Source organism: Entelurus aequoreus, linkage group LG05 (genome assembly GCF_033978785.1).
Source record: "Entelurus aequoreus isolate RoL-2023_Sb linkage group LG05, RoL_Eaeq_v1.1, whole genome shotgun sequence".
NCBI lineage: Eukaryota > Metazoa > Chordata > Actinopteri > Syngnathiformes > Syngnathidae > Entelurus > Entelurus aequoreus.
The window spans coordinates 59,492,608-59,518,044 of record NC_084735.1 but is presented as its reverse complement, the minus strand read 5'-3'; the positions used below and the strand labels follow the sequence as shown (position 1 = coordinate 59,518,044).

At 39.9% G+C, this 25,437-nt stretch overlaps 1 protein-coding gene across 4 annotated transcripts in view; it reads right to left on the bottom strand.

Moving 5' to 3' along the window:
- The window catches only part of zzef1 (zinc finger, ZZ-type with EF hand domain 1), an 82,015-nt gene that overhangs the window by 40,506 nt on the left and 16,072 nt on the right, over positions 1 to 25,437 (bottom strand). For all 4 annotated transcript variants that reach the window (XM_062048483.1, XM_062048485.1, XM_062048484.1 and 1 more), the window contains 14 exons: positions 13,152 to 13,330; positions 10,614 to 10,712; positions 10,450 to 10,541; positions 10,199 to 10,344; positions 9,023 to 9,128; positions 5,705 to 5,923; positions 5,527 to 5,618; positions 5,280 to 5,458; positions 5,074 to 5,207; positions 4,779 to 4,849; positions 4,584 to 4,698; positions 975 to 1,140; positions 458 to 579; positions 265 to 387 (listed from right to left, as the gene is read on the bottom strand). In XM_062048483.1, the coding sequence (XP_061904467.1) occupies positions 265 to 387; positions 458 to 579; positions 975 to 1,140; positions 4,584 to 4,698; positions 4,779 to 4,849; positions 5,074 to 5,207; positions 5,280 to 5,458; positions 5,527 to 5,618; positions 5,705 to 5,923; positions 9,023 to 9,128; positions 10,199 to 10,344; positions 10,450 to 10,541; positions 10,614 to 10,712; positions 13,152 to 13,330 (1,843 nt within the window). The remainder of the gene's footprint in view (positions 1 to 264; positions 388 to 457; positions 580 to 974; positions 1,141 to 4,583; positions 4,699 to 4,778; positions 4,850 to 5,073; positions 5,208 to 5,279; positions 5,459 to 5,526; positions 5,619 to 5,704; positions 5,924 to 9,022; positions 9,129 to 10,198; positions 10,345 to 10,449; positions 10,542 to 10,613; positions 10,713 to 13,151; positions 13,331 to 25,437) is intronic.

The window sequence follows — 25,437 nt, the reverse complement described above, 5'->3', positions numbered from 1 at the left end:
CGATAAATAGTTGATATATTGCTACACATTGCTGTTGTTTCTGCTGCACGTGCGTGTTTGAGTGCTGCTCAGAGACAAATTCAATTGGTGAAAATGACTAATTGGGCAAAATGTGCTTTGGACTACTTTTGTGATTTGGCACATTCACAGCATCATGCATTTCTGGAGAGACTGTGTATTAAAATCATTGTTTCTACAGTACTTGAATATATATTATTTTCTGAATTATATACAACTGTAGTATTATTAGGGTTAGGTAAATACCTTGGAAAATATGTCTCCTGTGCCAATGGACAGACTTTTGAGCAGCTCATTCAGAGATGAGAAGCTCTTGAGCAGCGGACAGTGAGGAATGTCCAAAGAGCAAATTTCCAGGAGGAAGAGCAGCTAGTGGAGCAACCAGGAACTTGTTTTAATCATCACCATCAACTCAAATTGTGAAATTGCAAATAATTACTAGCTGTCTGAAGACTGTGGCGATGATGGAGTTGCCCAGTTTGTTGATAATCTCAGTGCCAGTGTACTTCTCCAGCAATGAAGCTAGTATTCCTTTGATACTTGCCAAAATCTGATCCACATCTGTTCAAAGACACAAAGATGAATTCTACTCTTGAGTGCGTATTATAAACACTTCATCTCTTACACAGCTGCGTCAGACAAGAGTAAATATACATTCATAGTAAACACCTACAATAAACATTATGTCATGAATTTATATAGGTAAATGTATTGTACATTTGTGTACTAGCTATGTAATTAAACTGTCTTCTACATGTTTTCAAATATAGAATACAGCATATTTGAAGGCATAAATAACCCTACGATGTACGCTGATTGCACGCTATTGACAAAAAGTACTGAAATACTGTACATACACGGGAGGTTGCTTTACTGCTCTTCATTGTAATTTGTATTACATTCCTATTCACACTGAACTGCTATAGGAAAGAGAAGTACATGCATTGGGGTCTTACATTGTAAAAGCAGGTCTCTGGCTAGCTGCATGCTGGCAGCAGTGGAAGTCCCTCCTTTAAGTTGGAGGTAACACCAAGAGAGGAGGCTGCCTTGCAGGGCCCAGAACAAGGACAGTAGCACAGTTCTACTGGACCCAGCACCTTCATGCACCATCATCACCTCACACTGCACATAAACATGGCAGCATGTTACAATGCTAGACATGACAACCAGAGCTGGATATTTCATGAAGAGGCCTACTAATAAACACTCATTTATACAATGATATGTCAGTAATCTCCACTATTATGATTCATTATTACAATGAACACCTCTATTATGATTAATCATTACAGTGATCACCTATATAATGATGAATTATTACACGGACATGCCAGTGATCACCTCTATTATGATTTATCATACATAATGATATTAAAGTCTCACTGTATGATATTGTCATGGAATTAGGGCCACAATATTATTGCGGTATTGTCAAAATAAGGCTTGGCAAAAATGGCACAATGTGTGAAAATGAACTGGCAGGAATATTTAGAATAAACACAATTACTGCTGTAATTGAACACAAACCTAATGCTCAAATGTCCTAATCATATTTTTGTTATACTAACATGTTTGTTTAAGTTGAAGGAATAGTGGTGTAACATCCACTGATACAAATATTTTAAAAAAAAACTTACAGTTGAGTGCCTTTAAAGTGACAATATAAACATCCAGTGTAAAACAATAATGTACAGTGTCTTTCAACTTTTACTTTCTGAGAAGCAGTGTCCTCTACAGTAGACGTTTTTATCATTTTGGAAAATGCTGATTGTCAGAAAAGTTAACTGACTACTTTTAATAATGTACGGTAAATACCGTACATTCGCATCGCTGGCTTAAAATATATTTTCCGTGTTTATCAAGTAGCTTCTCATATTACTCGTCTAGGAAGGTTCTCATTCATCCAGGTTATTACCATCTCAGGGCATTCAATCGATCGCAACTGGACTGCTTGGTTTGTCTTGGAAAACGTTTCGCCGCACATCCGAGTAGACTTAATCAGTTCGTGCTCATAGACTTAGATTGGTCAGATCTAGTCGAGTCATATTTCTCGTATTCCCCGCGGTGTGCAGTGTTGGCGCGTCCACTGGACACTTTGTTGTTGCTCTGTGTTGGCTTGGAAACGCTCGAGACAAAGATGGCGCACTTCGCTTTGCAGTATGCAGACTTAATTTACCTCCGACAAAAAGGTTATGTTTTTGCAGGGTATTGTTTGTCTGTTTGTTAGCAACATAACTCAAAACGTTATTAACAGATTTTGATGAAATGTCCGAATAAAACAATTCCTCTTATTTACTTCGAATACACTTCTCCTGAAAGCTTCCTCTTTTTCTCCTCTTTACGACGTTCCACGGTCCTGCGCTGTGCAGAGGATTTTGGAAGATGTCATTTATTTTCAGGCCGGCCAATGCAAATGTGTCAGAAAAAAACTACACCCACCAAGTTTACATTTGATACTGTCACACGTCAGTATCAAATTGATCATTACAAAGATCAACTCAATCATGATTATTACAGTGATCACCTCTATTATGATTAATCATTAGAGTGATGATCACCTCTATTATGACTCATTATTCCAATGATCACCCTTATTATGATTAATAATTTCAGTGATCACCTCTATTATGATTGATCATTACAATGATCATCTCTATTATAATTCATTTTACAATAATCACCTCTATTATGATTAATTATTACAATGATCAGCTCTATTATGAATAATCATTACAGTGATCACTTCTATTATGATAATCATAACAAAGTTACATTTAAAGTTAAAGTACCAATGATTGTCACACACACACTAGGTGTGGTGAAATTTGTCCTCTGCATTTGACCCATCCCCTTGATCACCCCCTGGGAGGTGAGGGGAGCAGTGGGCAGCAGCGTAGCCGCGCCCGGGAATCATTTTTGGTGATTTAACCCCCAATTCCAACCCTTGATGCTGAGTGCCAAGCAGGGAGGTAATGGGTCCCATTTTTATAGTCTTTGGTATGACCCGGCCGGGGTTTGAACTAACAACCTACCGATCTCAGGGCGGACACTCTAACCACTAGGCCACTGAGTAGGCCTAGTGGTGTAGAATATTACAGTCCATCCATCCATCCATCTTCAACCGCTTATCCGGAATCGGGTCGCGGGGACAACAGCTCCAGCAGAGACTCCCAGACTTCCCTCTCCAGAGCAACATTTGCGACTTCCTCCTGGGGAATCCCGAAGCGTTCCCAGGCCAGAGAGGAGATGTAATCCCCCCCATCTGGTCCTTGGCCTGCCGCGGGGCCTCCTCCCAGTGGGACGTGCAACAAGGACCTCCCTAGGGAGACGCTCGTGAGGCATCCGCACGAGATGCCCGAACCACCTAAGCTGGCTCCTTTCCAAGCGAAGGAGCAGCGGCTCTACTCCGAGTCTCTCTCGGGTGACTGCACTTCTCACCCTATCTCTAAGGGAGATGCCAGCCACCCTTCTGAGGAAACTCATTTCGGCCGCTTGTATCCGCGATCTTATTCTTTCGGTCATTACCCACACTTCATGACCATAGGTGAGAGTAGGAATGTAGATAGCTCGGTAGACCGAGAGCTTTGCCTTCCGGCTCAGCTCTCGTTTCGTCACAACAGTGCGGCAGAGAGACTGCAATACTGCCCCAGCTGCTCCGATTCTCCGGCTGATTTCCTTCTCCATCTTTCCCTCACTTGTGAACAAGACCCTGAGATACTTAAACTCCTCCACCTGGGACAGAGTCTTGTCCCCTACCCGGACTGTACAAACCACCGGTTTCCTGCTGAGAACCATGGCCTCAGATTTGGAGATGCTGATCCTCATTCCAGCCGCTGAACACTCGGCTGCGAACCGATCCAGTGAGAGCTGAAGGTCACGAACCGAAGGTGCCATCAGGACCACATCATCTGCAAACAGCAGTGACGCAACCTTTAGCCCCCCGAGACGTACACCCTCTCCGCCATGGCCACGACTCCGCCTAGAAATCCCGTCCATGAAAATCACAAACAGGATAGGTGACAGAGCGCAGCCCTGGCGGAGACCAACCCCCACTGGAAACGGATCCGACTTACATCCAAGCACCCGGACACAACTCTCGCTTTGGTTGTACAGAGATTGGATGGCCCTCAGCAGGGTTCCCCTCACTCCGTACTCCCTCAGCACCTCCCACAAGATCTCCCGGGGGACGCGGTCATACGCCTTCTCCAAATCCACAAAACACATGTAGACTGGATAGGCATACTCCCAGGCCCTCTCCAGGATTCCCGCAAGCGTAAAGAGTTGGTCAGTTGTTCCACGACCAGGACGGAATCCACATTGCTCCTCTTGAATCTGAGGTTCGACTATCGGCCGGACCCTCCTTTCCAGTACCTTGGTACTGGAAAGGTACTTGGTACTTACAGTGATCACCTCTATTATGATTAATTACTACAGTGGTCACCTCTATTACGATGAATAATTAACAATGATCACCTCAGTATAATGAAACATTACAATGATCACCTCTATTATGAATCAGTATTACAGTGACAACCTTTATTATGATGAATTACTACAGTAATCACCTCTTGTGTTGCCACAAGCAGCAGTGTCTCCATCACTGCAAAACTTGGCTTGATGTCAAAGTCGGCGGGAGCGTCTTTAGTGGGGAGTAGGAGAAGGCCGCTTGGATCCTGGTCACTAAATAAAGACGGGCACGTTACTGTACGTGTGAGAGTAGGATATTATAACATATTGTATATATATTATATTACACATACCTGAAGTAATTACACAGCGACTCAAATGTCACTTTGACTGACGGCCGCTGATCTTCTTCTGTGATGTTTTTCTGCAAAAAAAAGAACATATTTAAAATTGTATTACAACTATTCATGATCCATGCAATAGTTTTTTTTTTATTTACCTTGCCAGATACCTCATACCTATATTGCGTATTGTACGTATGTTTTCTGTCTTATATTATTAGACAATTGTGTTTTACTTTCAGTAAGTTGTAGAATAACACTAACAGTTACAACTCCTGTTGTAATATAAATAAATATTTGAACATACCATCATACTGAAGAGTTTGTTCCTCCTGATATGTTTATTAGGGAAGAAAACAGCTGCTCCAGTAAGAATGGCCTTCGTGGCCTCCTTGTGCAAAGCTTTTTCCAGTAACATCTCCCCCTCAGGCTCATTCACCACTGAAACAAGTGTTGACATTTATTCACTAATATATGTGTTGCTGTCCATGGATGCTAGAAGTTGTGTCCTACTGTAGCAGAGGTGAGAGTAAAGCTGCTGATCAGCCCTGGTAGAATCATCCACAGGCTCCACACTGCTGGATGTGGGCGCTGCTTCTGTCGTTGAGTCATGAGTGTTGGGAAGCATGGGAAAACAGTTCTGCAGCAACTGGAGAAGATGGATTCTACTCCTCAAGACCTCCTCTCCCTCACTGAGACAAAGCCAAACACACAGTTACCGTAGTAATGGCCACAATCAAGGGAAAGAGATCATACTCACATCAGCATCAGTTTGCTGTAGAAGTTCCAGAAGAGGTCCAGGTTCAGCTCAGTGAAATCCAGAAGATACTTCAGCTTTAAGTAAACGGTATCCTGCAGGAAAGGAGTTTACACTTGTAATATTTAGCACATCATACCTTTTACATTGAAATGCAGTGGTGAGGAGTTTTTTTCTGTACCAAATCTTGTGTGAGTTGTTGAATGAAGAACAAGGTCTTGTTGAGAAGACAAAGGCCAGTGACAGCATCATGTTTGCTGTGCTCTCCTGCGGCACTATGGTGGTCAAGGTCTTCGAGCTTCTCTGTTCCCCCACAACAGTAACCACTGAAGCTGAGAGACTGCACACCCAGACGGTCAGCCGTGTCCTGCCTGGTGCATAGGAACTTCACCATCAAAAACTGAGAGGATAAGAGACACCAGAGTTAAACGCAGCATAATAATTTCCCTTGTGGATCATTAAAGTTTGTCTAAGTCTAAGTCTAAGTCTAATATAAAGATCTATTTGTTCTTTATTTGTGCCGCGTTGCGCTGGTATGATGTCACACTACAGTCACTGACACACCCTGCAGGTAAAATGCTAGGCAGGTGTGTTCACCATGGCACATCTTGGCAAGATTAAGAGTACTACTTGGAGGAAAGTAACACTTCACAGTTACTCGATCACCAGATGAGGATGGTACACACAGGTGCATTTTCTAAATGTGAAAAAATTGTTTATCAGTTACAAAAATGTAAATATAAAAATCATGCATTGAAAATGTGATAGTTATGTGTGTGGTGTGTTAAAGTAATATCAACACAACACAACACTTAATTACAGTGTATCCCACCACCCATTAAGACTGTCAGTTAAGGACATACCTTGAACATTTTTTTTTTTTTTTTTTTTAGAAACACTGCTTTGGGGGGTTCTAAATTTATATTTATAAGTTTGTAACTGACACACACAAACACAAACACACACACATGCACTCACACACGTGCAAACACACGCACGCTTACCTATCTGCAAGTTCTTTACCCACAACTCCTACATGAGAAGGTACCCAGAGAAATATTACCGCACTTCCAGCTTTATTTATTCTAAAGATTGTTAGAACTATTTCATACAATAAATCCTGTTTTGTTTGAGAAGCTATGTTTTCTATGCTGATTAATGCATTGCTGCAGTCGGAGCACACAACTTTACTTTCTTTATTTTCCTCTGTCCAGTTAACTGCCATGTAAATTGCTATTAATTCCCCGCTAAAAAACAATAACTTGTCGCTAATTATTTTACTCAAAACTATGTTTTCTCATAGAATAACTGCTAAAACTTGTACTTTATTATTTATAGTTTTAAATGCATCTGTATATCCATCCATCCATTTTCTACCGCTTGTCCCTTTTGGGGTCGCGGGGGGTCGCTGGAGCCTATCTCACCTGCATTCGGGCGGTAGGCGGGGTACACCCTGGACAAGTCGCCACCTCATCGCAGGGCCAACACAGATAGACAGACAACATTCACACTCACATCCACACACTAGGGCCAATTTAGTGTTGCCAATCAATCTATCCCCAGGTGCATGTCTTTGGAGGTGGGAGGGCAGGCCGGAGTACCCGCAGGGAACCCACGCAGTCACGGGGAGAACATGCAAACTCCACACAGAAAGATCCCGAGCCCAGGATTTAACTCAGGACTACTCAGGACCTTCGTATTGTGAGGCAGATGCACTAACCCCCCTTCCACCGTGCTGCCTGCATCTGTATATATTTTGGCATATACTCTACACTTTTTCTCAGTATATATTTTTCTATCTGATAATGATTTTAACTTCTGTTCTTTAATAACTGCATATCCAGTTCTGGGATGATGTACATCTGCTGCAGTATGCCAAGAATTTATACATTATCATCAATTTGATATTTTTTAAAAAAAATCTCATGTTATCCTTTCAAAAGTCTTAATCTTTTTTTTCTTAGCAATTTAGTAGTACTTGATGATATTCCGCCACTATCCCCTTCCATCTCGATCCAGTCACAAATCAGATGTTGCCTTACCGCCAAAAGATTAAAGTTGAAGTCATGGCAAGCCACGAGGGCCAAAGTCTATTACCATGAAAAAAAATATATAGAGTAGTGAATGGTCGAATATAAGCATGAGAAATGTCAAGTGTGGTGTTTAGCGTGGTTACGGGTTAAATTGTGTGGCTGTCACGCTAAAAGCGTGAGGCCTGGCAGCTCTGTGAAGTATTTCCACGTCATGGTCGTGTTTTAGTGGTCGGATGACAGCCATAGCAATGACGCTTGGAGGATCTTCCGAGCTACCAGTGAGTCCTGTAATCTACAATAGAACACACTCAAGGCTACTATATTGGGTAAAAGGGGTGTAAAGGTGACTATATTTACATGGTTAGTTTAGATGGCTCTAATTATCTTTAAAAAAAAAAAAACATATTTAGAAGGTCATACGTTTTTTATGCTTTTACTATGAAAATATTAAATTTTCTAATGATAATCCTACTTCTCGAGATGTACTGTATGTTGTAAAATGTATATGTGCTTTGCTATGGAGGGTTTTTTTCCCACCCCAGACTGGGCCCCCTTAGGCGCCCAGTCTAGATTGTATTTTTTTAATCATCCTTCCCCAGCGTTTACCTTTTTCCCATCTTTTACGGGGTGCCTTGTGGCGACCCATCCACTTTCCTGTTCTGTAACCCTGTACACTGTTTGTTTGTCTAATCTTGAACGGGTTTGTGCTGAAAACAAAGTTTTGTTGTACTTGTGCAATGACAATAAAGACCTACCTACCTACCTACCTACTTCGTGGAAAATGTGTTTTTCTCCGGTCCCAATTAATTGCGATAAAGGATGGACGACTGTGGGCCTAAGCTCCTCACTCATGGTGCTGCGCTTAAAATCACTGTTTGGCCCGCGGCCCGTTTTCACTTTGGGCACATCTGAGCTAGACTCTTAATAATATACTTGTTAATTTCCTGTTATTAGCTGCTTTCTTTCTGCTGTAACAAGCGTTCATCTGCACTTCTTAAACTTTACCAAGCACTTATCTTTTCTGTTGTTTCAAGATAGCTTAGCAGCTAGTTTTGTGACTAGCACGCCTTCTTGTCTGCTCCTGCTTGCTCTTACTTTATGTGTAACATATTGAGCCTCGTCTTCAAGTACTTGTAAGAAATATAGTTTATTTGCCAAAATGAAGGGTTATTACCTTCGAAAAATGGCTCCACGCAGTGTATAAACATACAGTTAACTGCTAGCTGCCTCTGTCAGCCCCGGGAACCAAAAACAAAGAATCAGCCGGAGGTGAGCGGTTTTTGAGATCAGCATTGGCTGATGACTTACTTTTCACAACAATTGGCCGATGGTTATCGGTGGTTGATCGATTGTCCCAAATAATCTTATGAGACAATCATATAGATGAATGGAAACAAAAACAGCCTGATGGTCTTTATGTGTGAGTGTAAGAAAGGATGCTAAATAGTTTAGCTAATAGAATGTACCTTTGCAACACGACACTGCTGCAGCTTGATCTCCACATCATTCCAGTCCTCTTCCACTTCAAACCAACCAATGGGCTCGTCCTCAGAGAGCGCTGGAATCCTCACACTGCAGGTCAAGTGACAACATGACCTGTCAGCTTTCATTCAGACACTAACTTGTTTGCACGTGTAAAGGTTATATTCCTTTTGATAATTCTAATGCACGTCTTTCTAACTGTAACCGTACCATTGCTGAATAAACTGCAACTCAATCAGAATGTGGGACTCATTTGAGCTGGGAAGCTAAACATGTTTTCAATAAAATCAAACATTGATATTGTGGGCAGGAAATTAATTATGTAACTGCAATGCTACTGCATTTGTCATCATCAAACTGCTCCATTTTCATAACCTGACTCTTGCCAGATCCTTGTAGTTCGTTGAGCTCCACACAAAGATCTGGGACTTCCCAATAGGAGATGTATTTCAGAATACATTTATTTATTTATAAATACATTTATTTATTTATTTGTAAAAAAAATCATTGTATGTGATTGGATAAACCACTTGTCCGTTATCTTGAATGACGTGCTACTTCAACCACTCTCATCGAAATCAACCGGTGACGCTGATGAGAGCCACGCTGGGAAATCCAAAACAGAACAGCCGACATATTGGATAACGACTGAGCGAAAAGTTAGAGAACTTTTACTGAAATAACGCAGCAGAGTCAGTAGACGATCAATGTCGCAAAACAGCTGCAATACCAGAATCAATGTCAGCACACGACTCCTTGCTGCGTGCCGCCATTGTTGTTTGAATCAAACAATCGCTTCGGCGCTACGTCACATCTATGAAATCCCGCCCGGCGATCCTGATTGTTTCATTATTTTTTGCTATCTTGAAGGAGTTCGCATTGCCCTCGAGCCCAGATCCTTGTGTGGAGCTCAGCGAACTAGAAGGATCTGGCGAAAGTCAGGTTACCATTTTCATGCCCTGAAAGTATATTTTTATGTATGCTGGAAATTGCAATGATATGTATGATATGTGGTTATTTATGTTTTTGTAATTACAGCTCAGTGACAACACTTTAAGTCTTCATGCAGAGCTCAGCAAAAAGCAACTTGTGTACAAGTTGGTATATTGGTCTTTGCACATTTCAACTTAATACAAGTATAACCCATAATAAAAGCTTACTTGTCGAGTACAAACTCTTTGTAGTCTTTGTAGTCCCACACGTCATACTTCTTGAACCTTTTAAAATGTTTTTCTGCATCAAATGCTTCTTCATCCTTGTAAGCGAACACCAAGCCACATTTTGCTCCAATAGCCCCTTTCCGCACCTTTATCACAACGAACAGAGAGAAAGGATATGCACAGTTATTATCCATGTATTTATTATTCATTAAAATAAAATGTCAATAAATAATTAGTATTAGAATACATACATTGATCTTCATCTGAGTGACCTGAAAGTTGGTCTGGTCCTCAGTGGACAGGATCACGCTGGCTTTCGTCTTGCCATTCTCAGTGAGGAAACCTTCAAAGAACAATTAATGTGCTGGATATACCTTAGGATAAGCTCATAGTAATGATGAAAAACATGATGTACCATCTCCAGTGGAGGATTCTGTAAGCATGTTCTCTGGTCCTGATTTCTCCTCTTTGCTCTTCACATCGCACGCCTGTAAGTGCAGCTGAAGTGGCTTGCCTGTGATGACACACAAACAATAACTTAAAATACAAAAACAATAAACACATATACAGTATAACCATTTATAAAATATGTTGGCTACTAAAACAAACATACTTAAATGTATTCATGTTCCCAAAAAAATGTAACAAATATGAAATAGCAAATAGTCCAAGGTCTACCCCGCCTTCTGCCCGGTGCAGCTGGGAAGGGGCTGCAACCCCCTCGGGATTCCGAGAGAGACAAGTGGTGGATGGATGGAAATACCAATGTGTTTGTGTGTTTAAAACATTTTTACAAATATACAAATACAGTAGGTATTGAAAGTATTCAGACCCTTTTAAATTGTTCACTCTTTGTTTCATTGAAGCGATTTGCTAAAATCAAAAAAGTTCATTTTATTTATCGTTAATGTACACCCAGCGTCCCATCTTGAAAGCAAAAAACAGAAATGCAGAAATTGTTGCAAATTTGTTAAAAATAATTCATCTTAGTCTCGTCAGGGAGGTGACCAAGAACCCAATGGTCACTCTGTCAGAGCTACAGCATTCCTCTGATGAGAGGAGAACCTTCCAGAAGGACAACAATCTCTGCAGCAATCCACCAATCAGGTCTATATGGTATAGTAGCCAGACAGAGGCACTTTCTTAGTAAAAAGTTTGCTAAATGGACCTCAAAGACTATCAGACCATAAGAAACCAAATTATCTGAGCTTATCCGATGAGACAAAGATTGAACTCTTTGGCGTGAATGCCAGACATCATGTTTGGAGGAAACCAGGCACCGCTCATCACCAGGCCAATACCATTCCTACAATGAAGCATGGGGTTGGCAGCATCATGCTGTGGGGATGTCTTTCAGTGGCAGGAACTGGGAGACGGGTTAGGATAAAGGGAAAGATGAATGCAACAATTTACAGAGACATCCTGGATGAAAACCAACTCTTCCCATCCAATCTGATGGAGCTTGTGTGGTGCTGCAAAGAGGAATGGGCCAGGGAGAATGGGTGAAACTACCCAAAGATAGGTGTTCCAAGCTGGTGGCATTGTATTCGAAAATACTTGAGGCTGTAATTGCTGCCAAATGTGCATCAACAAAGTATTGAACAAAGGGTCTGAATACTTTGTGCATGTGATTTTTTATTTTATTATTTTTAATAAATTAGCAAACATTTCTACATTTCTGTTTTTTCTGTCAATATAGGGTGTTGAGTGTACATTAATGAGAAATAAAATTATTTATTTTAATTCGAGGAAATGGCTGCAATGAAAAAAAATTAAGGGGGTCTAAATATTGTCCATTTGGTCATGTCTTTAAATAATAAAAACATATAAATGTATTCATATTTTAAAAAATTTAAACACATTTATATCATTTTTGTTTATGTGTTTACATAATTTAACTTTAACTTAGAAACTACAAAAAAGAACTGTATAAATCTATTCCATTATTGTTGTTATTATTATATATTAATTTGTTCATTAATTAAAAAACAAAAAACAAATATACATCAATTTGTTCATGTGTTTTATATTTATTTTAGTTTTTTATCAATTTGTTTATGTACATGTATATAATGTATGTATGTATGCATATATATATATATATAGATGTATATATGTATACACACATACATGTATATATACATGTATATATATACACACACACGCATATGTATATACACATATATACATGTATATATATATATATATATATATATATACACACAAATATACATTATATATACATCCATCCATCCATCCATCCATTTTGTACCGCTTATTCCCTTCGGGGTCGCGGGGGGGCGCTGGAGCCTATCACAGCTACATTCGGGCGGAAGGCGGGGTACACCCTGAACAAGTCGCCACCTCATCGCAGGGCCAACACAGATAGACAAACAACATTCACACTCACATTCACACACTAGGGCCAATTTAGTGTTGCCAATCAACCTATCCCCAAATATATAGCAATGTGTGTGTTTAAAAAATCTAAACAATTATACATTAATTTGTGTGTTTAAAAAAATCTAACAATTATACATCAATCTATTCATGTTTTTAAAAAAATCAAAAAAATATATATTATACATTTTTTACATGCTTAAAAAATATAAACAAATACTAATTTTGATTTTAAAACATTACTATTTATTAATGTGTTTGTTTATTTGTTAACACTTTAACAAATATATATACATTTGTCTGTGTTAAATTTTTGGTAACAAATATACTGTATATTAATTTGTTTGAGTGTTCATAAAATTGAACAGATATATATCAATTTGTTCATGTGTTTAACAAATATATACACAAGGCATTCCACAAATGTTTAAAAGAGTAATGTGTGAATGAATTAATTAATGTTAAGAATGCAATTCCAGCATTAACAGTAGGCAAATATGAATGAAGAGTTAGATTATGGGGCAGATATAGATTTGGATTGTTCAATGATTACCGTTTCGATAGAGTAGTTGCAGCCTAACGGAGGACATTGAAGCAATGAGGGATGAAGCCTTGTACTGCGTCTCTAAGTGGTCGCTGATGCAGGAAAGCGCTAGGACAATTTTGGCCACACTTCCTCTGGCCAGAGCGAAGGCGAGGAGGGTCAGCTCAGCATCAGGACTCTCACAGCAGCTTCCAAACACAAATAATTTACATCAGCATTCAAATTTCAAGGAAATCGTTAATATTTGTTGAATATTACCAAGACAAAAATGTACAGTATTAGTGATTTTCTAGCGTTATTATAAAAGTGGTAAAAGGCAAACTTGTCTGACCGTTCAAGCAGATAAAATCCAAGTATTTTAAATGTAATATCGTCCAATGTGCCTCCAAGTAGCACAAACTGCTATAAAGAATGAAATAACACGCCAACAACATATCATGCAAAACCTTAGCAAAAGACAAATCCATCAAATTCTAATTAATCAAATGATAAATTCTGGTCATTGGCTAATTTGTCTGATTCTTATTTAAATTTTCTCTGCAAACAAACACCTTTATGTTGTTGTCATGTTACTGTAGTACATACTTCAAGATGTAATTTCTTTCAAAGAATCCTTGTCACAACATGTTACATGTTCAAGATATAACCGTTTTTGTGTTATATATTACACTTCTTTCTGACTGGTACATGATTACATTCTTATTTCATTTAATCAAAACCTAATTAACTTACTACCTTTATTTTGTTAAAAATTCTGTCTCTCTGGTAAAATAATTATTACCGTAAATAAAACTGATAACTGTTCCTATGTTGACCCTGGAACATATCATTTAGGTCATTTTCAGATCATTTTCTCTGAAACATGACCAAATCCGTGTCCTGTAACTGTTTCTCTTGTAACTATTTGTCCAACGTAATGAATATTTCAGAAGACCCTATACACCCTAGAAACCATATCAAGTCAACATCGTACTGTGTGTACTGCTGGTTCACACTTCATACTAACTAAAACCCTCACATTTCAGTAAGCAGTTGATTCATTTGTATTATTATCTAAAAAGGCTACAGCATAAAAATTTAATATTGATTTCGTAGAGTAGTCGCCTTAATTCTTTAAAGTACATGTTTGTGCCTGCTAGACTGGACCATAAAAGTGTAATAGTACTCAATAGTAAATATATTGTATTCAATAGTTAGTATATTGTATACAATAGTAAATATATTGTATCAAAATGAAATATAATGTAATAATGCAATAGTAAATAATTTGTACACAATTTTAAGTATATTATATACAATATACAAATGTGTGAATGATGGATGAGAGCTTTGTATTACATGTCTGTGTTTTGGTGCCTCCTGCTGGCGTAGTCTCTCCACTGTGCCATTTTTCTGTTTCAGTTGCCATGGTGACAAGCACAGCTGTAGCTAATTTACCTCCACCTATTTAGACTCCCTTAACGCACAGCTGCGGGCTCTTTCCACGTAGTGCCTACTCGTGACCAGTGTTGGGTTAGTTACTGAAAACCAGTAACTAGTTACAATTACTAGTTACTTTATTTAAAAAGTAACTCAGTTACTAACTCAGTTACTTACACCAAAAAGTAATGTGTTACTGTGAAAAGTAACTATTTAGTTACTTCTTTTTTTCCTCTTTTTTTTAAGGCTCCCATTAATGCCCTTTTAGCCTTCATTTCAGTACTGTTATTGCACTGGAGAATAATACCATCTGTTGATCAACTTGACATGCATTTGCATCACTGAACTCAGAAAGCAATGTGGTCTACATACAACACACAAACAATGTGGTCTACATACAACACACAAACAATGTGGTCTACAGACAACACACAAAGACAAAGATATGTTTCAAAGGGCCAATTTATTTCAGGCCAGAAAAAATTGACAAAACTATTTTAAATAGCTGCAACATAATGGCACTTTAACTTTAGCTCTAAGTAGATAGGGGACGGCGTGGCGAAGTTGGTAGAGTGGCCGTGCCAGCAATCGGAGGGTTGCTGGTTACTGGGGTTCAATCCCCACCTTCTACCATCCTAGTCACGTCCGTTGTGTCCTTGGGCAAGACACATCACCCTTTGCCTCTGATGGCTGCTGGTTAGCGCCTTGCATGGCAGCTCCCGCCATCAGTGTGTGAATGTGTGGGTGAATGTGGAAATACTGTCAAAGCGCTTTGAGTACCTTGAAGGTAGAAAAGCGCTATACAAGTATAACCCATTTATCATTTATCATTTATCTTTGATCCAAGACACAACTTACATTTAACTAAAATGTTATTTTCTTTGTGCTCGACAAAAGAAAAGTATTGAGAATGTCTCCATGTTAAAAAACTCGACTTCTGGCTTCACCATGATGTCTTGTTAGTTGTTATGAGAGTAGCGTATGTGTGTGTGTGTGTGGCCCATTAAGATATGACAACATGTGAGGTGAGTGGGCGAGAGAGGTGAGGGAGCGGCGACAGTGAGTGCGTGCAGGTGTTCTAGCTTGGTGGATGGCTGCGTCCAATAAAGTCACAAAGTTGCAACAAACCGCCGGTCTCGTCATTCACCCTCAGCTGTAAAGACCCTCTACCGGGTAAAGTGAAGGTTGTTAGCCCCGAAGTACGGCTCTGGAGGAACGTCTCCCCTGCGGGCAGGCGTGCTTTCCCCCACCCACAGAAAGCACGCCTCTTATTTTCCACCGGAGCGCTCCAATAAAACACACTCAGATCTTCTGTTTCTAGCCGATACTACATAAAAATAACGTAAAATAACGGTAACTGAGTTACTGCATATAAAAAATAACGCGTTAGATTACTAGTTACCGCCGAAACTAACGGCGTTACAGTAACGCGTTACTTAGTAACGCGTTAGTCCCAACACTGCTCGTGACTCCACGTCTATTTAGGTTGCTATCAGTTCCTCCAGCTAGTTGAGTATATTCCTGTGCTTTTTTTTTGCAGTTTGTTAGTTTTGTATTTGAGTGCTAAGTCCTCCTGTTTTTTTCCTTTGTGGTCTCCTTTTGTTTGCTACTTGTTTTATTTGTGTCACTGGCTGTTTCCCTCCAGTGACATTGTTTTTTGTTTGTTCCTCCAAATCTAGCGTAGTTTGCAGGCCTTTATGATTCTGGCCCTTACAGCCCGGATCATCTCCTTTTGTTATTCGTCGCTTTTTGTGAAATTAAAAGGACCTTTTAGTATTTCTGCCTCTGTGGTATTTTTTGGGATCTCTTTTGGAGTCAAAATGTAACACTTTGTGAATGTAACAATTGTGAAACACTGATCCATTTTAATTATTATTATAGATTGACCAACTATCTGCCGTGCAAATTGTCGGCAAACACATTTTGACGTATATCGGTATTGACCTCTTTTTATTGGTATCGATCCAGAACTACATCAGCAATTATATATATCTAGCCATATGATACCAGAATTTAGTATTTAAAAAAATAAATAATTAGGAAAGAAGACAGTTGGTGATAACTCAATGACGACAACCTTCTTCTTTTTATACGTATACTTTACTGAGGGAACACAATAACAAACCGGCCACTGCCGTTCACGTAACCGACAAAAACACCGGAGCCCGCGCATAGAGCAATGCATGTTGGGAATTACCGTAAATACACTAAAAGAGTGTACCATAATAATGCGCAATGCAAAAACAGAACATTTACAATCTCCCACTTTTTCTTTTTAGTTTTTTTTTTTTTTAACACAAAAAATCACAGTCTATTATTAATGTCCATAAGTATGAAAATGTAAGAACATGGTGACCAACAAAAAAACTGTCCACAAAAGAATAGTCTCTATTCCAGTTTCCACTCTCCAACACTGAGTGCCTTTAGGAGCTGAAGTGCGGATGCACCTCGTTTTGTCAAACAGTCAGCTAGCTGCTCTCCTGTAGGTGCCCAGAGAATCTGTTGAATTCTTTTACCCTGAAGAAGTTCTTTGATGCCACTTATTTCAAGGCGGAGCCTTTTCTCTGTCACTGACTTAGTAGACTTGATGGCGTCTGCAAGGGAGTGGTTATCAGTGACACACACTATTGGTAAGACATGTTGTGATACATTCCCTGTGGTAAGTTCTGCATGAAGGTCAGATAAAGAAATGGCACTGTCAACAGCATCGGCAAGGGCAAGAGTTTCTCCAGCAAGAGTGCTCCGTACGACTCTTCTGATCTTTTTTGACTGCCAATACACAGGTGAGAATCTTCCTTCCTCACCCATCAGCAGAATGAGATGTCCCCCTTGAGTGCCTCCATCTGTAAGGTTTCCCAGCGAGGCGTCGCAGAACACTACTAGCTTTAGAGAACTGTCTTTTCTCAGGTTCTGAAACTTCAGTGTCACATGTTCTGATTTAAATTTTTTCACCACCTTGTTTGTGTCATGTAAAGTCTGCACAGTAGCATGTTTTATGTTAGCTGCAAGGACACATGTATCAAACATAATATCCGGTCTACTTTGTCTGGCAACCCACAGAAGTTGACCTATTTTTGATCTCAGGTCATCAAATTCACTTTCACTCAAAAGAGCATCCCGTCTCATGGCTCTGGAGATGTCTATGTGAATTGGCTGGAGATTCTGTATGTAATTGCCTTGATGCATACATGTTACTCCATTTGCAGTCACATACTCCATGCCTACATAGCGAAAGCTGTCATGTTCTTCTCTGCCCACTTGAAAGGCAGATTGCAGGTGAGGGATTACAGTTGTGAAAATCTGTGAACCACCCCAGATGAAATCATCAACATGACAAGCAAGCACCCCAGACACATTACAATCTTTATCCAACCAATAAAATATAGCAGGGTCAATTTGGGACATATTTCCTCCAGTTTGCAACATTGTTTCTTTAACCCTATTGTACCAGTACAGTGATGTATCATTTAGTCCATAAACACATTTGTTTAGCTTCCATAGAGTTCCCTCACTCTTAGCTTCAGGTGGTGGACGAACATAGATGTCTCGGGATAACTCATTTCCTTGAAGGAATGCTGACTTAATGTCCATAGAGTGGGGTGTCCATCGGTTTTGACATATCACAGACATGAGTAGTCTAAGAGACTCTGAGGCACATGTTGGCGAGTCTTTTGGGAGATCTTTTATGTTTAGCTCTTCAAATCCTCTCGCCACTAGCCTTGCTTTTGGAACTATGCCGTCTGGTGTGTCTTTGAGTGTACACACCCATCTTGTGGAAATGCATTTTTGTCCCATGTTTTTTACTTCATCAAACACACCGTGTTTCTCCCAGTTACTGATTTCAGTAAGTTTAGTTGATTCAAATGACACATCCTTTGTAACAAGTACATCCTCGTGATCAGATGGCTGTTCCACCCTGTCCAATGACTGAATCTGCAGTGTGTCAACCTGTGAAAGGTCAGCTGACCTTGTTGTGCCAGTGAGGTTAACTGGCTCAGTGTACTCCAGATTGTACCAGTTCTTGTGTTTTCCAGTTGCCTTTCCCGCTCAACCTAGCACTTTTGCTGTGTGTGAAATTCCAGTGTCTCTTTCCACATACTTAATGAATTGTCCTGCCTTTAGATTCATACTACGGTCTGTTCTTATGATAGAAGGTTGTCTGTCGGATGGATCATTATTATGCTCATTGCTGTCTCTGTCAATATTAGAGCTCCCTGCCGCATTCTCTGTGTCAGGCACACTGTCTCCATCACTAGATACAGTATCGGGTAGATCTTCAACATGTTCAATGCCACATTCTGCTGCATTGAGTTCTGTCTGGCTTTCTTGGCTGTCACGAGACGTGTCAGTGTAGTGATCTGTGGCCTTGCGCAGTCTACAGCGATGCACCCGGACATAGGAGCCTCCATGTCTAACAAATATTACCACCCCGTCTTGTCCAATTACCACCCCAGGGCCTTTCCATTCATTGCAGTCCATTCTTTTGTAGTATACTTTATCTCCAGTTTCGTAGTATTCATCTGTGCTGCGAAGCTGTGTGCGCAGAGCTCTCCTGATTCTCTCAGAGCACTCTGCCTCAGTAAACGCTGTCCTTGCTTCATGTAATGCTGAAATGTGCTGTCCTACCCATTTACTCATAGTAGTGCCCTCCAGGGCAGGCGGTTTATCAACCAGCACAGAAGGTAGGTTCGGGTTTTGTCCAAACACCAGCTGGTATGGACTAAATCCATGCACATTGTGCATTGTATTCTTTGCCATCAAGGCCCAATCTAGGTCTGTTTTCCAGTCACAAACACTGCTTTTCTTCACTTTTAACAGGATCTCTGTAAGGGTCTGGTTATGTCTTTCCATCAATCCATTACTCCATGGACTGTAGGCAGCAGTGGTTTTTACTCAATATTCAAGGTCTCAGCCATGTCCCTCATTTCCTCGTTATTGAATTCACCTCCATTGTCACAAAAAATCTTAGATGGGGCTCCATGAACACTCACCCAGGAATGAATAAAGTGCTTCACAATTTCACTGGATTTTCTTGTTGTAACAATGCTACCAGCACTGAACCTGGTGAAGTGATCAATCATGTGGAGGTACCACACATTTGGTTCTAGCTCGTGTAGATTTAAAGCCACAGTTTCATTGTATGTTGAAGCCATTGGTAGACCAACTGATGGCTTTGGTTTGGGCTTGTTGTACTTGAGACATGTTTCACAGCTGCTTACGATGTCATTCAGAATAGTAACACTCTCATCATCATTACTTCCAGCACTAATTAGTAATTTTTTGAGTTTATCAACTGAGGCATGTCCAAACTGCTTGTGAAGTTTCACCAATACTTTGTGTTTTTCATCTTTACTCATGCCATCTCTTATGGCCAGAACTTCATCAGTTTGGGGTTCATTCTCACGGATGGCTGTGCAATCTCTGTCCACTATGTTTACACAGTAGTGTCCTGAGGATGTAATCTCAAGAGGCACTGGTTTCTGAAACATTGTGGCTTTATCATTCTCAATGTCAAGCACTGCTTTTGCCCTCTTAAGTGACGTTTTACTTATTAGTAAAGGAATGTTCACTGAGACCACCTCAGTCTCTATGTGGCACCTGGTTTGTCCTATTTTTGCTGGGACTTTTACTTTTTTTATGGAATGAACAACTTGTCCATCACCAAACTTAAAAGCTCTTCTACTCTGTGTATTTTCAATTTTTTTCTTGTCACTCTCCTTCAGTGTATGAATGTAAGCCATTTTTCACCACAGACTGTTCTGGTGCATGCAGTGTCAATTACAGCTGAACCTAAGGCTTCTACCATGAATATTTCAGCATCAGAAAGTGACTCTTTAGAAAACAATGTAACATTGCACTCTTCAATTGTTTCTGTCTCTGCATTTTCTTCTGTCATTTTTACATGTTCAGCCTTATTTGGGCAGTCCTTAGCCCAGTGAAATGTACTCTGGCAAATAGCGCACTTAGATCTTCTGCCGAACCTATCCAGTGGGTTTGAGCCAGTCAATAGCGCCCTCTTTTGGTCGGGTTGGGAACGAAATTTCCTTCCGTCTCTTTTCCTTTGATCCACATAAAAAGCAACATCTTCGCGCATGTGAATTCCCCCGCTGCATGTGAGCGGCTGCACATTGTCTCCAAAAATAATTTTTAAAGCTGACTTCATGCTTGCAAATGTAAGTGTTGAACAAGCTGTAAGCGCAAGCTGTTTATCTTTAACATCGAGACTGGCTGTATCCAACAACTTGAATGCCAAAACAGCGTCGGGAAGAACCATGTCAAATTTGCGCATTTTGTTGTACCTCTGCTCGAACTGAACGATGTAATCCACCATGGAAACTTCGTTTTCTCTCCGGATCTTGTCAAAGTCCGTGTATGCATCTTGTGATTTAGGGCTAATATAAATAAACATTGATTGATTGATTGATAAGCTCTGTCCTTTTCTTCTTTTAAGAATACATTATCCAATGCCTTTACAAGGGTCTTCATCCCGTCATCTTTGTTCAAATCATCTGCAGGTATTTCCAAAGCTGTATCTCTAGCTCTCCCCCTCAGTGAGAGAGCAACAGCTAATGCTTGTTTCTCCTTATCCAGATCGGTAACACGTATCCACATTTCAACCTAATTTTTCCAGCTCTCATATGACTTCTTTTCTTCAAACGCAGGAGGGACTCTGTAGTTAGCGTTGTTAGACATCCTCTGCTACCATTGATAACTCAATGACGATAACCTTCTTCTTTTTATACGTATACTTTACTGAGGGAACACAATAACAAACCGGCCACTGCCGTTCACGTAACCGACAAAAACACCGGAGCCCGCGCATAGAGCAATGCATGCTGGGATTAACGGGAATACACTAAAAGAGTGTACCATAATAATGCGCAATGCAAAAACTGAACATTTACAGTTGGAACCACTGCTCAAGTACCAGTCCGTTGAGAAAAGTTGCCTTCTTTTTCACTGCAGTGCTGACGCGGCTACGACAACACCCCCACTACCTGTCTCTTCCTCGTGCAGTGTCAGTTGCTTGTACAAGTTATAGCTCTTCTGCTTAGCTTTCAAAACCTCAATTTTTTGCCAGGAAATACAGTTTTTGTCCTTCTTTACCAGCTCCATTTTGTTTGTTTTCGCTACTGGAAGATCTGCCTCTGTCTACAGCACTCAAAGTGTGGGCTCATTAAAGGCCTACTGAAACCCACTACTACCGACCACGCAGTCTGATAGTTTATATATCAATGATGAAATCTTAACATTGCAACACATGCCAATACGGCCGGGTTAACTTATAAAGTGCAATTTTAAATTTCCCGGGAAACTTCCGCTTGAAAACGTCTATGTATGATGACGTATGCGCGTGACGTCACGACGGCAACGGAAGTATTCGGACCCAATGTGTCACCATACAAACTGCTCTGTTTTCATCGAAAAATTCCACAGAATTCTGGACATCCGTGTTGGTGAATCTTTTGCACTTTGTTTAATGGACAATGGAGACTGCAAATAAGAAAGTTGTAGGTGCGATCGGTGTATCAGCAGCGGACTACAGCAACACAACCAGGAGGTTGTGTTGTGTTTGAGCTGGATAGCAGACGCACTACCGTGAGTACAGCTTTGACTTCCAAACATTTGATCACTTGCCCGTACGTGCGTGTCGCTATGTGCATGTCACATACGTAACTTTGGGGAAATATATGTTTCTTGCCGACTCTGATGGTGGCCGGAGTGTCTTCGAAAGCTACAATGCCCGCCGCCGCTCCGTAGCTAAGTTAGCTTCAATTGTTAAGCTTCGCCAAGCTGGAAATTATTAACTGTGTATTTACATGTTCATGGTTTAATAGTATTGTTGATCTTCTGTCTATCCTTCCAGTCAGGGTTTTTTTTAATTTTGTTTCTATCTGCATTTGAGCCTGATGCTATCACGTTAGCTCCGTAGCTAAAGTGCTTCGTCGATGTATTGTCGTGGGGATAAAAGTCACTGTGAATGTCCACTTCGCGTTCTCGACTCTCATTTTCAAGAGGATATAGTATCCAAGGTGGTTTAAAATACAAATCCGTGATCCACAATAGAAAAAGGAGAGAGTGTGGAATCCAATGAGCCAGCTTGTACCTAAGTTACGGTCAGAGCGAAAAAAGATACACCCTGCACTACACTCTAGTCCTTCACTCTAACGTTCCTCATCCACAAATCTTTCATCCTCGCTCAAATTAATGGGGTAATCGTCGCTTTTTCTGTCCAAATCTCTCTCGCTCCATTGTAAACAACGGGGAATTGTGAGGAATCCTTCCTACTGTGACGTCACGCTACTTCCGGTATAGGCAAGGCTTTTTTTTAGCAGCGACCAAAAGTTGCGAACTTTATCGTCGTCGTTCTATACTAAATCCTTTCAGCAAAAATATGGCAATATCGCGAAATGATCAAGTATGACACATAGAATGGATCTGCTATTCCCGTTTAAATAAAACATTTTCATTTCAGTAGGCCTTTAAAGTACCAGTAGATTGGAAAAACAAGTTGACTTCATATGCTTATTTGTGTGTCATTGTATCCATTATACCATATCCATATTTCCAACCCGCAAAATATGTGACAATACCGTCTAAACATCACAAAATGCCACAATTTTAGACAGCCATTCCGCTCCCAATGTCTTCGTCAATTTCCTTAGATTTGAGGTCAGATGACGCCACGATATGAATGTCCCTGCACTCTGACCATATTGGCAGATCAGTTATACTGAAAATATGCAAACATTTAAAAAATATGTGCTGCCCGTCATTCACAATCCCTATGTAAGACATGAAAACATGTTTTTTTATGCATTCTAAGCCACAAATAAAAAAAAGTCTGCTAATAATTGAGTCAATGTGGGCTCTCTATTCTGCCCACAATGCTCTCAAAATAACCATCTAAAACCCGCCAACAAAACTATTTACATATCATGGCCTGAATATTAACCAACTATTAGCGGTATTGTTATTATAAGCGCTAAAGCTAACAAACTATTTTTAGCGACGCATTGATAGCAAAGAGGTAATTAGCTTGTGCTGCACCATTGTCCTGCTGCTGCCGCATGGCGTCTCCTCAAAGTAATTCTAGATTATAAATCATGCCTCTCATCTGGATAATAGGAGTATTTAGCCATAAATCTAGGATTTGCTCATCTGTGACATTCAGTTTATAATCGGAGATAGAGACAGACACGACAACCAAAGACAGTGTCTGCTGGCAGCAACTTTTAACGGTTTGTGTGGATTATGAATAATTATTCGTCTAAATGGGAAATAAGAACATCCTATCAGTTGTCATCACAGTGAGAGCAGACATTGTACAGTAAGTGATTGTTTTATTATGTTTCTAGTTTGTATTTCTTGTTTAGTACTTAACAATACTGTTACATGATGCATAGTGTTTCGCTAAAGCTAGATCTGTTTAGCACAAAGCTTCTAAATCTTGAGGCTAAAAAATACAAGGTTCTGGATCATAATTGCAAAGTAATCATTGTTGGCTCTCACTAAGTCTGCATGATTAGCATTGTTGTTGATGGAGAAGGGATCTGTGGTTCCCATCTCTACGTCGTGCGATCACGTGACTGGCTTGCTCATTATCTCTCAAAATGGCTCAGGAATCTCTGTGAGATTGATATATATGTATTCGCAAACTTTAAGTCTTTTGGTGTTATAAATCAGATATATATGACAATATCTTCAATATAGATGCAACTTGTTTTTCCATTCTACTGGTATTTTAAAGGGGCGGATAGTTTCATGTAGGTGATTCAATAGAATAATGCGACAGAGATGGATGGACAAGAAGACGACAGAAAAGATATACATGGCGAAAATCCAAAATTTGTGTAAATATCTTGACAAATAGGAGACTTATTATGTAAGTAAAGAAGAAGAGGCAGCGTGCTCAGACGCACTGTAACAGCCAGGAAGAAATTATGTCAGCTAACTTGAAATATGTCTCTACTATAATATACATTAAGGAGCCCAGAGTAGATTTTATTTAAATGTTCGCAACGTATATATTTGTGGCTTATAGTCTAGTGCGGCTAATATATGGAAACATCTTTTTTTCTTCTAAAATTTAGTGGGTGCAGCTTATATCCCGGAGTGTTCTATAGTCCGGAAAATACGGTAACTACGGATTTCAGAAGGTGCTTTCTTTGTCATGGGCTACTGGGCAATGACACCCATCTCTAAGGCGACCTCCTCTGGAGGCTAAGCTCACACTTTGAAAACATCAATTTTCTACTGCTTGTCCCTTTCAGAGTCATGGTTGGGCTGGAGTCTATCCCAGCTGCACTTTGGCGGTAGGCAGTTATGGTCAAAAATTGTTGCTCTTCACAAACAAAAAATGTATTCAAAATGATTAATAGAACAGTAAGAATATTTTTGTAAGCTGATACAAATAACTTCCTGTGTCTGAAACCCGATATTGATAATTTAATTTAATCTATGTTTTTAAGTGTAGTTTTTGCACACCTTTCTTTGTGGCTGGATTTAAAGCAGTTTCTTTAGCAGCAGGCATCTTTGTAGGTTTTCAAAACAAAAGGTTTGATGTGTTGAAATGAAATATTTTTCCTTCCATGCAGAATTTTTGAACATTTGGTGCAAATAGCACACAAAATGTTTTCCTCTAAAACAGTGGCCAAGTCCCGATTGATGCCGTGTTTGTTTACAATTAACTTAGGGGACGTTTACGACCTGCTACAAGGTAAGAGAAAAGGAGCGCTTGTTTTGTTCACCCTAATTCACAGCATAGTACATAGGGTTGTGAACGATAAACCGATGCGACCGAGTATTCGATTCAACAAGTGAGCGATTAGATTGCATCGGTAGCAGACTCCTCAATCAATGCGAATAATCCATG